The 14,660-nt window shown below is 36.4% G+C and overlaps 1 protein-coding gene across 2 annotated transcripts in view; it reads left to right on the forward strand.

Moving 5' to 3' along the window:
* NUP35 (nucleoporin 35) overlaps nt 1–14,660 on the forward strand; it is a 31,205-nt gene that overhangs the window by 378 nt on the left and 16,167 nt on the right. The window contains exons 2-5 of one of the 2 annotated variants that reach the window (XM_037523674.2): nt 233–298; nt 2,663–2,821; nt 6,241–6,368; nt 9,375–9,435. In XM_037523674.2, the coding sequence (XP_037379571.1) occupies nt 2,674–2,821; nt 6,241–6,368; nt 9,375–9,435 (337 nt within the window). In that variant the 5' untranslated portion in view covers nt 233–298; nt 2,663–2,673. The remainder of the gene's footprint in view (nt 1–232; nt 299–2,662; nt 2,822–6,240; nt 6,369–9,374; nt 9,436–14,660) is intronic. The other variant, XM_037523673.1, reaches the window with a different exon arrangement.

The following is a 14,660-nucleotide window of genomic DNA, read 5'->3' on the forward strand; positions in this document are numbered from 1 at the left end:
GCGGTTGGGTGGGGAGTTCTGTGGTCTCACCGGCGGCGCCAGACCCGCCCATGCTACCTGAGACTGTCCAAGGTCCCAGGAGCCGTGTGGGGTCCCCGGGTCGCGGGCTGCGCGGGTTGGGGGAACTCAGCGGCACACGTGGGTGGGGTGCGCTGGACCGTGGTGAAGGTGGACTGCTCTTGGTGACCTCGGCTTTGGTTTCTGTTTTCATTCCTTCGCTCTCTCGCAAAAGGAATGCTGTTAATGGAAACTTGAATCGTGGAACTTGAAACTTGAATCGCAACACTTAATTAACCAGGTGATGGCTCTCTTTGAGATGCTGGCTTTACTAGGACCCTAGGAGTCTCCCCCCCCCCCCGCCTTTATCTTGGGAAAGTGATTGAGTTTTATAGGTCTTTTCCTGTTATCAGTTACTGTGTGAATTTAAAAAATTCTCATTTATTGGGCAGCCTTGCTTAAATGTGTTGTTGGGAAAAAAAATTACCAGTTTAACAGGATGTCAATTTCCTTTTTGGCTGCTGCGTTTGGGGCCTTGGAAAAACCGTTGAAAATGTTAAAACAAAAAAATAAGTGGTCTAGTATCTTAGAGACACATTTGAAAACTTTTTGAGTTTGGAAGAGACCAACTACAAAGATAAAGCTGCAGAATGAAGCTTCCTTTTTAGATTTGAAGGATGTTTATTTTGAGAATAGAGTAACTTAAGCTGTTACAGTAGCAATCGACAAATGATATGCAAAATGTAAGTGCATATACTCCAATTCCGTTTATGTATATATGTTGGTGTGGATATTAATATTTCCTATTAGAGATCGAAAAGTTTATTTCCAGGGCCTCCCTGGTGGCGCGAGGGATTAAGCACCGCACTATGAAGCTATCTTCAAGCTCTGCAGCACGAGATTGATCCCCTGATCTCCGGCCGGCCAGGGAGCAACCCATATGGCGCTGCAGACCTCTCCTGACTCCCCCGCTGCTCCCCTCAGCAGTGTATTTCATCAGTCTGCCTGTTCTGTTCCCCACTCTGTCTCTGGTGAATCCTCTCACCCCTCTGCATCTCTGGCCTGTATCCCAGCTCTTGTATGCATAAATAAATAAATCTTAAAAATTTTTTTCCAGTTACAAAATTTTCTATTTAGTATAAACATTTTGGAGTGCGTTTCTTGGGGTTACAAATGTGAATAAACCCCTTTCTGCTTATTGCCTGGTCAGAAACCTGACACTAACTGGTATTAATTGTTCAAGTCCACACATTGCATCTAGTCCTGGGTGAGAAAACCCAGCACCTAGTGGTATATTTATTTATTTTTATTTATTTATTTGTTTTGTTTATACATGCATTGGGTATAGTCAGAAGCGTGGGAGGGTGAGAGAATTCACCAGAGCCAGAGGCGGGAGCAGAGCAGGCAGAAGGACTGAAGTACACTGCTGAGGGGAGCAGCGGGCGGCAGGAGAGGTCTGCGGGCCATGCGGGACCCTCCTCCGGGGGCCGGGGAGCAGCTGGGGATGGAACCAGCGCTGCAGGGGCTGCGGGCAGCTTTGCAACCCAGCGCTCAACCACCGCGCCACCAGAAACAAACTTTTAAGGCTGTTTAGAAGTTAAGGAAAAGTTTATGAAGACAGTAGAAATAACAAATGTTTGACGTTTCTGAGTGCCCTAAATCACTTTCAGTCTTGTAACAGTTGAAATTGTTTTCATGAGCAGAAACTAGAGATTCTACATTTTCCCGTTAATCACGCGTTAGTTAATCCATAGTTTCTGCTGTTATGAGATACTGTTAGCATAATGTAACTAGTATTTGCTGGACATTTACTGTATGTTGGTTGTAGTGCTTTCTTTATTTGCCTATTCTAATCAAAGCTCTGTGAGTGGATGTTACAATTATGCCCATTTTGCTTAAACGTGAACCTAGTTTCTGACTCCAGAGCCTATGTTTTCTAACTACTGTTTTGCTCTGAAATTAGAGTGGTATAGCTTTCTTATCTTCAGGAAGGTGATGATAATTTGTAACTTGAGATTAATCTTGAACTGATTGAAATACCAGTTTTATTTCTAAGTTGGTTTTTATTAGGAAAGCATTATTTCTTACTTTAAAATGAACGATTTTTAAAAAAAATCCCCCCTCACCCCCCCCAAAAACAATCTTTCCAAATCTTTTCAATGTTTCTTAGTTAGGATGCCAGTCATTACTCTTATATATGCTCTAGACTGTGCTTATATTTTTATAAAAAAATGACTTGCAACTTTTGTGTGTGGGTAATAAAATATGGGACATACAGCAAGCTAAATAAACCCTTGTATTTGATTGACTGAGACTTGGTATAAACAGTGTATTCTGTTCTTTTTTGTTGTTACATAGTAAAAGTTGATCCAGAAATAGAAAGAATTACTCTTTATATTAGGGATTATTTTTTACATATTGCAAAATTTTTTAATTTAAAGGTATTGATTCTTAAGCTTGTGAAATACTGTAAACAGAACAACTGTGGAAGATCAACATTGTACAAAATAATTTTACTTTTCTTGAAACAATTTTTTTGGTTTTTATATTAATTCAACTATAATTCTATAATATATAGCAGTTTCAATTATGTTCTCATAATTATGTTAGATGCATCTTTTCGTTAGGTATAACATTAAAATTCTTTATTTTTCAATTCATTTAGGATCTGAACCGATGTTGCTGGGTTCTCCTACATCTCCAAAGCCAGGGGTTAATGCCCAGTTCTTACCTGGATTTTTAATGGGGGATTTGCCAGCTCCAGTGACTCCACAACCTCGCCCTTCAGTGGGAGTAATGGAAATGAGATCACCTTTACTTGGAGGTAGGTAATTGCTTAAAATAGTTTCATAGTGGTATCAGTATATGTGCTAGAATTTTAAAGTGAGTGATGGTGCAGCATTTGCTCTCATCTGCACGTTTATTATTTTTAAAAAATAAATAGTACCTCTACTTTTTTATTTTAAGAGTCTTGGAAAAAAGATGTAAATACTGTAAGCAATTATAATTCCAGAAGCCACTTATTAAAAATATGTGTATTATATTTCATTCACTCTAAGACTCAACCATTATTTTAAGTACCACCAAGAAAGAAAAACATAAATAGGAAACAATGCCAAGATGACATTTAAAACAATTATCCCTATTTCAGAGATGTTAAAGTTTGGGGAGAAAAAAATGGATTAACTTCAACAGAATTCAGTTTGAGTAATTCATTTTAAAATATAATCTCAGCAAATATTTACAAATAAGTGTTATTTGAAAATGAATTCTCTTTCTACTCATAGTTAATTAAGATTCTGTCATGTAGCATGTTTAATGAAAGGACTTCTACAAATTGGGAAGCTGATTCTACACAGAATTTGCAATTGTCAGCACAAAATATTACCTAAATGCAATATATATGTATTACAATATTCCTTTTTAGCCAGCAGATAGCTTACAAGGTTTAAATTTAAAGTTTTGACAATGAGTATTGTGAGTATTAGCCACAAAAATGGTTGAATTCCAATCATGAACTAATATCCTTTTAGTATATGTTTAAATGGAAACTCAGTTTGTCTTTGAAGTACTAGGTTTACTTTACTTTGCAGCATTATTGAGGTTTAAAGTGGCTTATTCCTTTTCTTTTAGGATCAGTCAGGGAGAATTATATTATACTTGATGTCGTTCACCTAAGAATATTATTCAGGACAGATTTTTTTTTTACTGTAGCTACCATCTATTGAGCACTTGTGATCTATGCAGTATGCTAAACATTTTATGTAAGATCCATTCTTTTATCAATCTAAAGAAGGGTAGGTAGTAGTACCTATTTTTCAAAAGAGGAAAATGGCTAAATGCAATAAACGTGCTGAAGTTCATTTGTTAGTAAGTGAAAGAGCAGAAGAATAATGACCATGTCAGTTTTGTTTTATGCTCTGTACTCTAAGTAGCTTATGCTGTATGTGTAGGTTTATATATTAGTCTTACAGAAAACCTGGGAAGCTTTATTATTTGGCAGTGAAGAATCTTTAATAAAGACAGAATGTCTTAAAATGGTTCTTTTTCTAGATTTTTACTATGTACTTTTTCTGTTGTTGAAAATGTGAATTGGATCTGTTTCATCTTAAGGGCTTATATTTATTTAGTTATATACAAAGTGGGTAGTTAGTAGCTACTTTCAAGTAAGAAACAGGATCAAGTTTTGTATTGAAGTGTTAAGCATTTGTAGAGAAAGTGAAAGTTAATGTATTTTTGTTTTAAAATTTCTAAAATATTATTGGAGTATAATTGACCTATTTAAAGTATACAGTACAATGATTTCATGTTTGAATACATTTCTATGAAATGGTTACCCAATGAGTTTGTACCTGTTAACCCATTTTCCTTATTTCACCCCCCTTTACCCCTCAACTCTGGAAGCCATCTAGTCTCGTAAGAATGACTTTTTTTTTTTTTTTTTTTTTTTAAGATTCTACATCTAAGTGAGATCATGTGGTATTTGGCTGTGGCTGTGTTTGACTTATTTCACTTTGTATAGTACCCTCAAGGTTCATCCAAATTTATCATAAATAGCAGGAATTCCTTCTTTTTAATAATCTGAATAATCTTCATTGTAATCTTCCATTTACCCACGGATCCACTGGTGGACACTCAGGTTGTTTTCACGTTTCAGCTATTACAAGTAATGCTGCAGTGGATATGGAGCGTACAGATAGGTTTTTGAGTTAGTGATTTCATTTCCTTTGTATAAATGCCCAGAAGTGAGATTGCTGTATTATATGGCATATGTCTATTTTTAATTTTTTGAGGAACCTTTGTAATGTTTTCCATAGTGGCTGTACCTACTTACATTCCCACTGGCAGCACACAAGGGTTCCTTTTTCTCCACTTCCTCACCAACACTTGTTATTTTTTGTCTTTTTGACATTAGTCTTTATAACAGGTATGAAGTGATATCTCCTTATGGTTTTGATTTGTATTTCCCCTTTGATTTGTGATGTTGATCATCTTTTCACATACCTGTTGCCCTGCCATCTCTATGTCTTCTTTGAAAAAATGTCTATTTAGATATTCTTACCATTTTGTAATTGGGTTGTTACAGTTTTTTATAACTGAGTTGTGTGTATGCCTTATGTATTTTGGATATTAATCTCATCGTATATATGACTTGCAAATATTTTCTTTCAATCCATAAGTTGTCTTTTCATTTTATTGATGGTAGCTTTTGCTGCATAGAAGCTTTTTAGTTTGATGTAGTCCCACTTGTTGCCTTTACTTTTTGGTGTTAACACATGTTCCCTAAAAGCTAAAATTTCTATTTTCTTATTTTGGAACCTTTATTCAAAGTGTAGTGTATGCTATGGAAAGCTGTATCGATATTCCTCAATCTACTAAAAATGGAGCTACCATATGACCCGGCAGTTCCACTCCTAGGAATCTATCCAAAGAAAGGACATAAAAACATTGATTCAAAAGAATACCTGTACCCCCATGTTTGTTGCAGCACAATTTATAATAGGTAAAACCTGGAAACAACCCAAATGCCCAAAAATAGATGACTGGATCAAGAAGATACAGTATATATACACAATGAAATACTATTCAGCAATCAAAAAAGTTAAGCTCGTGCCATTTTCAGCAACATGGATGGAGCTAGAAGGAATTGTCCTCAGTGAAATAAGTCAGAAGGAAAAAGAAAAATATCGGATGGTTTCACTTATAGTAGTTATATAGGGGAACCAAATAAGATATTGGGGGAAAAAAGTAGTAATAATACAAAACAACAAAACAAAAACAATCAGATACAGAGACAACCTGAAGGGGAAGGGCAGATCAGAGGGAGGGAGGAGCACAGGGGACTTATGGTGATGGTGCACAGGTTAATTGGTAGAGGAAATTCTATGGGGACTACACCCCTGGGCGGGGTGGGGGGTAGAAAGCAAACATTGTTTAAAAATGAACAGTGATGTAAAATACATATTAATAAACTTTAAAAAACCAAACAGCAGAGTGTAGTGTATGGATTATCAGTAGTGTATGTTGGGAACTTGTTAGAAATTAATAATCTCAGGTTCTACCCAAGTATTCTAAATCAGAATCTGAATTTTAACAGGTTCCTAGGTGACTCTTATGCATATTAAAGTTTGAGTAGCTCTAGGAAAGAAAAATATGTTAATATTTTAAAATATATAAATAAAACATTACCAGAATGATGGCAGATTTATTTTTTCACCTCACTATATTTTTGGTACTTTATAGGTGGGTCACCACCACAACCAGTTGTACCAGCTCATAAAGATAAAAGTGGAGCTCCACCAGTTAGAAGTATATATGATGACATTTCCAGCCCAGGACTTGGATCAACACCTTTAACTTCAAGAAGACAGGTGATGTACATGTCCTCATTCATGATCCACAGTTGATCATATTATGTTTTTATGTGGCTATACAGTGGATGATCAATTAATTTGAAATGTTTTCCTGAGGTCTATTTTAGTGTAACTGTGTTGTATAGAATAAGCTTTCAGGATGTTTATCATGGAACCTACTTAAATTGTGTTTATTATGGAATGTACTTAGAAATATGATAGAACTCGTTTTTTTTTTAGATAACTCTGGTTTTTATAGGTATGCCTTATGTCTGTAGCTTCAACCTACTTAATATATATGTAGAAATTACTATGGTTTTAATCACTAAAACCACTTAAAAAGTTCAACATTTATACATAATTTTCTGAAAGAACAAATGAAGATTTAAGGTTTTATCCAGAAAATAGGCCACTTGGTAATGATTTGTGATCTTTATTGTAGCAATGACTTTATTACTATAACACCAGTATCACTTTAGACTGATGTTCTTTTATTTCATTTACTAAAAACTCTGTCTCCTACATATTTATGCATGAATGGTTTAGTGTGTTACTGGTGTTAAGTGTTTGAAGGTATTACTTAGTCTTAGATTATGCAAGGTTCAGATTCTTTGTTTTGATGGAACTGATAGTGACAAAAACATGTCTAATGGTTAAGAAGTACCTATTGTGTACAGGCTCTGATCTTACAACTTCTCATATTTAATCCTCTAAATCTGTGAAGTACCTATTATGAGTCTCATTTTATCAGTGAGGAAACTGAGACTCAGAAAGCTTAAGTAATTGTCAAGTCAAGGCTGAATCAGCCTGTAGAAGAGTCAGACTTCAAACTCAGGCATATTTGAATTTAGAGCCAATGTTTGTGACAGTCATGCTGTGCTAATACTACTGTGATAACTCATGATTGTCACTTGAAAGGTAGTATACATTTTTCATTTAGGAAGTTAAGTAGCTTTTTTTTTTCTTTTTTTTTTTAAGATTTATTTATTTATTTATTCATACAAGCACTGGGTATAGTCAGAAGTGCGGGAGGGTGAGAGAATTCACCAGAGCCAGAGCGAGGAGCAGAGCAGGCAGAAGGACCGAAGTACACTGCTGAGGGGAGCGATAGGAGGCAGGAAAGGTCTGCGTACCATGTGGGACCCTCTTCCAGTGGCTGGGGAGCAGCCGGGGATTGAACCGGCGTTGCAGAGGCTGCGGGAAGCTTCGCAACCCAGCACTCAACCGGTGCACCACCAGAGAGGCCCACCTTTTTTTTTTAAGATTTTTATTTTATTTATACAAGAACTAGGGTATAGGCCAGAGGCGTGGGAGGGTAAGAGGATTCACCAGAGACAGAGCGGGGAACAGAACAGGCAGTTGGACCGAAGATACTACTAGAGGGGAGCAGCAGCAGGCGAGACAGGAGAGGTCTGCCGCACCATGTGAAAATCTCCCTGGCTGGCTGGGAATCGAACCCGTGCTGCAGAGGCTGCAGACAGCTTTACAGCTCTGCGCTCAACCCTCTGCACCACCAGGGAGGCCCTAGGAAGTTTAGTAGCTTTTATAATCACAGGTGCTTTTATAGTCACAGGTGTTTTTGTTCTCTGCTATCACTATTGTGTGTAATAGGACACACAAAGGATATCAGTTAAACTCTAAGTTCTTTGTATAAAAGACATTTCTGTTGGTTTGGAGAAATGTTTGATACACTTCTTTAAATCAAATTCAGCACAGTTGTTAGAAAGTATAAGAATATTAGAAAGTATCTCTCAGTGAATTTTGACCATTTATAGGCTTAATATGCATCATATGCTAGGCCTACTTGCCAAGAATAGCAAAATTAATTCATTCTTAATTGATTCATTTTGTTAAGCAGATTGCATTTAATAGCTCCTTATTAACCAAGGGACATGTGTTCTAAGACCCCCACGGATACCTGAAGCTGGATAGTCCAGAATCCTATGTATACTTTTTTTCTTATGCATACATACATACCTATGAAAGTTTAACTCTTGTCTGGGATATTTTTCTAAAGGCTGATAAATAAATCTAATGTTTAATTTGTTAAGAGAACCACTGGCTTATAAATTTATGCTAGTTTTCATTTTCTGGTGATACATGAATGGAAAAGTACATTGCAGTTATTGCTATGCTTAAAATGTTCAAAAGCGTTGTGTGTCACAATTTAGAGAGAATGTTTTTGACTTGAAAATTGGTAAGACCATTATTATTAGATTAAAACCAAAGTTGGTTTTATTCCCTGAGACCTTGCTCAGCGTTTCTCTGATTATGAAAGACATCACCATTAAGCATTGAGCAATACATCTTGTATCTCTGCTGATATGCTCTCAACATTTGCTTCTGGTTGTTTGAAAATAGCTAGATTTTCGATTTCCTTAATCGAAAAAGTTTAATCGGTATCTGTTTAAAAAAAAAAAAAACCAGCTTACAGCTTCATACTCACTTTGAGAGAGACTATTCTCTTTTAAGGTCGGATATTATTTCTTTGTTTATAGAAGTTTTAACTCTAATCTTTAATTTTCTCACATTAAAAGGAACTAGTGTTGATAAAGGAACTATTACCAAATGTAATAAAGTATGCTGTGTTTTGTTGTGCGATATGACTATAGTTTTTCATGGTTTAAAAATAAAACTGACATCTTTCTGTTTCTGTGTAAAATCGGTGATTTGAAGAATCACTTTCATCTCTTTTATTTCAAATATTGTACCGTAGGGACTAAAAACAAAAAGTATTGTTTGCATTCTATTAAAAATAATGTCTTTTTACTTGATAAAACTTTTCTTATTTTAAACAAATAATACCCTGAAGGATCTAGCATGTTTTAGATTAGTATTACATAAATTAGGAAAAAAGAACTCTGAGATTGGGAGCTCATTAGAGGCATCTTCAATATCTGCTTCAATATCTTCAATATCTGCTGCATATTCAGTTGTCTGTTGAATGGAACCTTTCAACACTCACTATGTTTATGTAATGAACTTTGCATTTTTATCTTAACACTTTCTTCTGTTTTCATGTAGCCAAACATTTCAGTAATGCAGAGTCCTCTTGTTGGAGTTATGACAACTACTCCTGGAACAGGTAAGTCACTACTTTTAACACCAAAGACTATTCTTTACTCTGAATGAAGATAATGTGAGACCTTTGTTGATTATTGCCAGTTTTTTAATTTGATATTTCAAAGTGGGAGACCATCTCAATGTTAGTAAGTTCCTTTATGATAGACATGTTTTGCATATTGATTTCAATTTATAAACGAATTAAGAGACTTCAAAATAATAAGTTTTAGAAAAATTATATTTAATATATGCTAAGCTTGTAAAAACTGTAAGAAAGCTATTATAATTGGAAGAAAGGAATATAGGGACTGGATAATAAAGGTGTTCTGAGAGATAGTAATGCATGGCTGTTACTCTAAATGTCATTGACTACAAACAGCCTCTGGTAATATTTAGTTTGTCTTTAGTATTAATAGTACTAAATGCTTGAATCACCATCAGCATCATCATTAGCATAACTTTTCTTATATATTCATGTACTTAAGATCTCTCAAAAAGGTTCATTCACAAATAATTGACTGATCTCCTTACTATGTACCAGACCCTGGGAAACTGAACAAAACAGATAACCCTTGTCTCTACAGAGCTTACATTTATAGAATTTACATTTTTGGAAGATAGAGCAAGGGAGGGGGAGTAGATAGCTGGGGGCTGGTAGTTTTAAATAGAATAGAATATTAGTTTTCTATTGCTGCCATAATAAATTATCACAAACTTCAAGTTCTGGAGATGAGAAGTCTGAAGTGGGTCTCAGTGAACTAAAATGAAGGCAGAGGGAGAGCTTTGTTCATTGATAGAGGTACTGAAGGAGATTCTGTTTTCTTGCCTTTTTCATCTTCTGGAGGCTGCCCACATTTCTTTCCTTGTGGTCCTCTTCCTCCATCTTTCATGCCAGCAACTTTGCATCTCTCTGGCTATCCTCTTTAGTCATATCTCCTTTCTCTCTTTTAAGGACCCTTGTAAATATATTAGGCCCTTCTGAATAATCCAAGATAATCTCCTTATTTCAAAGTCAGCTGATCAGTGGTTCTAATTCCATCTGCAGCTTACTCAAAAATCTAAATTAAGTAAGGGACATATAGAAGAAATTGTTTGAGGCCTAGAAAATAGGAAATACGAAAGCCCTGAGGTAGGAGTGTCTCTAGGCTGTTCCAACAAGGATAGGAAGGCAAGTGTGAAATGGAGGGATGGATAAGGTAGTAGGAAATGAGGTCAGAGAATGGGGGCTGATACTACACGACCTTGTTATTTTTTCATACCTGCTGATTTTACCCAGGAAAAGTGGAAAATAAATAGGATGAGACTGCTGCTGTGGTGAGAATAGATACTGGGGTGAGGGGCAAGCCTGAAAATTAGACCAGATAGGAGGCTACTGCCTTAATCCAGGTGAGAGGTAATAGTGCTTAGACATAAAGGTAGGGAGGAAAGGAGGAAAAGAAGAATAACAAAAAAGATGGAGCAAAAGAAACATTTGCAAGATAGTAGATTTAAAACTAACCAAATCAACAGTTACATAAAATGAAATGTACTAAACATTTCTGTTAAAAGGTATAGAGATTGTCAGAATCTCAGGAATAGCCAGTAATGTTAGGTCTTTTTATCCTCCAAATCCAGATTTCTTACAGCCTTCTGTAAGCCCTCACTAGCAGTGTCCTTAAAGTCTAAATTTCTGCCAATTTTGTTTAACACTACTTAGACTTTCTATCATGCTTCTGAAATTTCTTCCAACCTCTACCCACTCCTTGATTCCCAAGCCATGTCTACGTTTTTAGGTATTTGTTACAGCAGCATAACACTTGTACCAAGATCTGTTAGTTTTATATTGCTGCCATAACAAATTATCATAAATTTAGTGGCTTAAAACATACAAATTTATTATTTCACAGTTTCTATGAGTCAGCTGTTTGGGCACAATGGTTTTTTTTTTTTTTTTTTTAAATAATAAATTTTACTTTTATATTCCCCATACAATTGCAACCCCCCATTCTGACCCCAATCCCTCCCCTCCCGCCCCCCCACCCTCCAAAAAGTGTCTCTGGTTCATAGTTTTTTGTTGATTTTGATTTTCACTTTCTTTTTTTCTTTTTTTTTTTTTTTTTCATATTTAAAGAACAGGTTTATTAGGGAAAGGGAAAGGGACAAGTTTTGCTGAGAGGCCTGCGTGGTTGCAGGCGGGCAGCCTTGAGGAGAGCAGCCTCCGCTGAGGGAGGTTAGTAAAGAGAAGTCCCGGCAGGTACAGGTCACGGGCAGGCAGGAGGCTGCTGCCCTGCGGGGGGGAGAGAGTTGGTGAAAAGAAGCACCTGCATAGTCACAGGTGGGCAGTGGGAGTGCTGCTGATTTTCACTTTCTTATAGTTATTCATTTTCCTGGTCCCTTATTTAAGTTTTCTAGATTCCTGCTATGAGTGAGACCATCCGGTATTTTTCTTTTTCTTTCTGGCTTATTTCGCTGAGCATGATCCCTTCCAGCGCCATCCATGTTGCTGCAAATTGCACGTGTTTATCTTTTTTGAATGCTGAGTAATATTCCATGGTATATATGTACCACATCTTCTTGATCCAGTCATCTATTTTTGGGCATTTGGGCTGTTTCCAAAGCTTAGCTATTGTAAATAGAGCTGCTATAAACATAGGGGTGCAGGTGTTCTTTGGAATTGATGTTTCTGTGTCCTTTGGGTAAATACCTAGGAGTGGAATTGCTGGATCATATGGAAGCTCTATGTTTAGTAGGTCAGAAATCTCCACACAGCTCTCCATAGTGGTTGGACCAGTTTGCACTCCCACCAACAGTGCAGAAGAGTTCCTTTTTCTTCACACCCTCGTCAACATTTGTTGTTGCTAGTTTTTTTAATATGTGCCATTCTCACTGGTGTAAGATGGTATCTCATGGTAGTTTTGGGCACAGTGGGTTTTTATTGAGCTGAGGTTTCAGGCCAGCAGGATTGTATTCCTTCTGGAAGCTATGGGATGAATATGCTTCCAAGTTCATTCAGGTTATTGGTTGAATTCAGTTCTGTGTAGTTTTAAAACGGACTCAGGTCTCTGTTTCTTTGCTGGCTGTTGGCTAGAGTGTGGTCTCAGTTTGTAGAGGCTGCCCTTGTTCCTTGACTAGAGTCCTCCATTTTTAAAGAAAGCAGTGACAGCTCAAGTCCTCTTCTATGCTTTCAATCTTTCTGACCTCCTCCTCCTGTTTTAGCTCTCTGACTTAACTGTTCTGTTCTGTGCTACTATTAAGTGATCTTTTGATTACATTGAGCCTGGAGTAATAACACTGGAATAATCCAGGCTAATTCCTTAAGATCACTTGATTGATAACCTTAATTCCATCTGTAAAGTTCCTTCACAACAGTACCGCAATTGATGTTTGAAGTGCCAGTCAGTCAAAGTAGGGGACAGAAATTTGGGTGGTGTATTTTGATTTCTGTTGTTGACACACATCATGGTGAAAAGTCTAGGATGTTGTCTCGGTCTGTTCCATACTCGAGATGGAATTTTCTCAGGAAGTTAGTTCGGGCTTTAACAGTCATAATTTGAAATAGGTAGATGACAATGCTTTGTTACATAACTATTTGTTACAGTAGTGACTCTTTAATTGAGTCAGAAGAGATGCCTGGTACATTGAAAATGCAAAAACACAATGTTAAGCAGTGTATTTGGTGTTCTAAAGGAGCTCTTAATTTTCTTAAAAGCATGCACTGTAATCTTAGTGTTGCTAAATGAGAGTACAGAATTAATCAAATATCCTTTTATTAACTTATTTTTTTCTAATACTGTGATTTCTGTGAAAAATCATGTGAAACTAGAAGAACAATAATAGAAAAATGTGCCTATTGTAAATTGGCCACTGGGAGCCACTGCTGCTTCAGCTTTGAGTTTAAGGAAACTATAGAAAATCTTTGTGGAGCATAAGTGAAAAAGAATATTTTTGAAAAGATGTGATGGGCTTTAGGAGCTATCATGCATGGCTAACAATCAAGAAATGGAGAAAAGGAGTTGACTTGAGAAAATTGAGAGGTAAAATATACTTTTTCTGTGAAGCTAAATTTTTTTAGCTCCCGTATTTAGAGTTAAATAAATGTAAATTTCTTATCTAGTTGTAAATTTTCATTTTCTGAGATTGGCAACTTTATAAAAAAATTTGTAGAATTTAATGGCAGTGGTATTTTATACTTAAGTCTTTATGTCTACTGAGGAGTTTTTGCTTGTTTAACTAATGTTAAAAATTTCTTTTTGAATGTTACTTGTTATGAAGGAAAACACTTCCTGAGGAAGTGGGAAATATGAGTGAAAGAATTTCAGAAACTTTCAACTAAGCTATATTGTTGCCCCTGGTTAAGAATATTAAATATATTTACTCTGTCTTTCTCCATCCTCACCCAGCTATTTTTTTTTGTTACTATTTAAATGTTCTTCATAGCTCTTTTTCTCTCTTTTTTTCTTGTTATCGTGAAGTTCTTTCACTTAACTATCAGCTATCTTCTCAAATGGTATATCCTTATATCTGTTGAATTAGAATCTTTATTTGTGTTAGCATGTTGTTACTGGGTTAAGTAATAGTCTATAGTACCTTTTGGTTGCTTTTGTGGATGTTAGGAACTCAGAGTTCTGATAGTGTTCTGGGAAAGTGGACTAAATGGACTAATTTATCAAAGGGATCTTTTCCTTTTTTCTGCTTTGGGTTAGCTGCTCCTTGTATGTGCTTCTATAAAGCTCTTTCTGTTGACTCTTACCTTTTTCTAGTACTGGATTATGATTTTCTTTTAAAAAAAATATTTATTTATGCATACAAGAGCTGGGGTATAGGCCAGAGGTGTGGGAGATGAAACAATTCACTAGAGACAGAGTGGGGAACAGAACAGGCAGACTGACTGAAATACACTGCTGAGGGGAGCAGTGGGTGAGACAGGAGAGGTCTGCTGTGCCATGTGGGTTGCTCTCTGGCTGGCCAGGGTTCGAACTCATGCTGTGGAGGCTGCAGATTGCTTCATAGTGCAGTGCTTAATTTAACCCCTGTTGCCACCAATGAGGCCTGGATTAAGAGCTTCTTCAGGACAGGGATTCCTTCTGTATCTTTAGTGTTTGTGTACTTTAGAGCTGGGTGTAGAGGGTTTCTCAGTGCTTTCTGAATAGATAGATGGATGTAAGCAGTGAATTAAGTTCTAGGAATCAGAGGTCCAAAATCAGTTTCATTAGGCTTAAATTAAAGTGTTGGTAGAACTGTCCTTTTGGAGTCTCCAGGAGAATCCAT

Source organism: Talpa occidentalis, unplaced genomic scaffold (assembly GCF_014898055.3).
Source record: "Talpa occidentalis isolate TD23 unplaced genomic scaffold, MPIMG_talOcc4v2.1 talOcc4.3, whole genome shotgun sequence".
In the NCBI taxonomy this organism is placed as follows: Eukaryota; Metazoa; Chordata; class Mammalia; order Eulipotyphla; family Talpidae; genus Talpa; species Talpa occidentalis.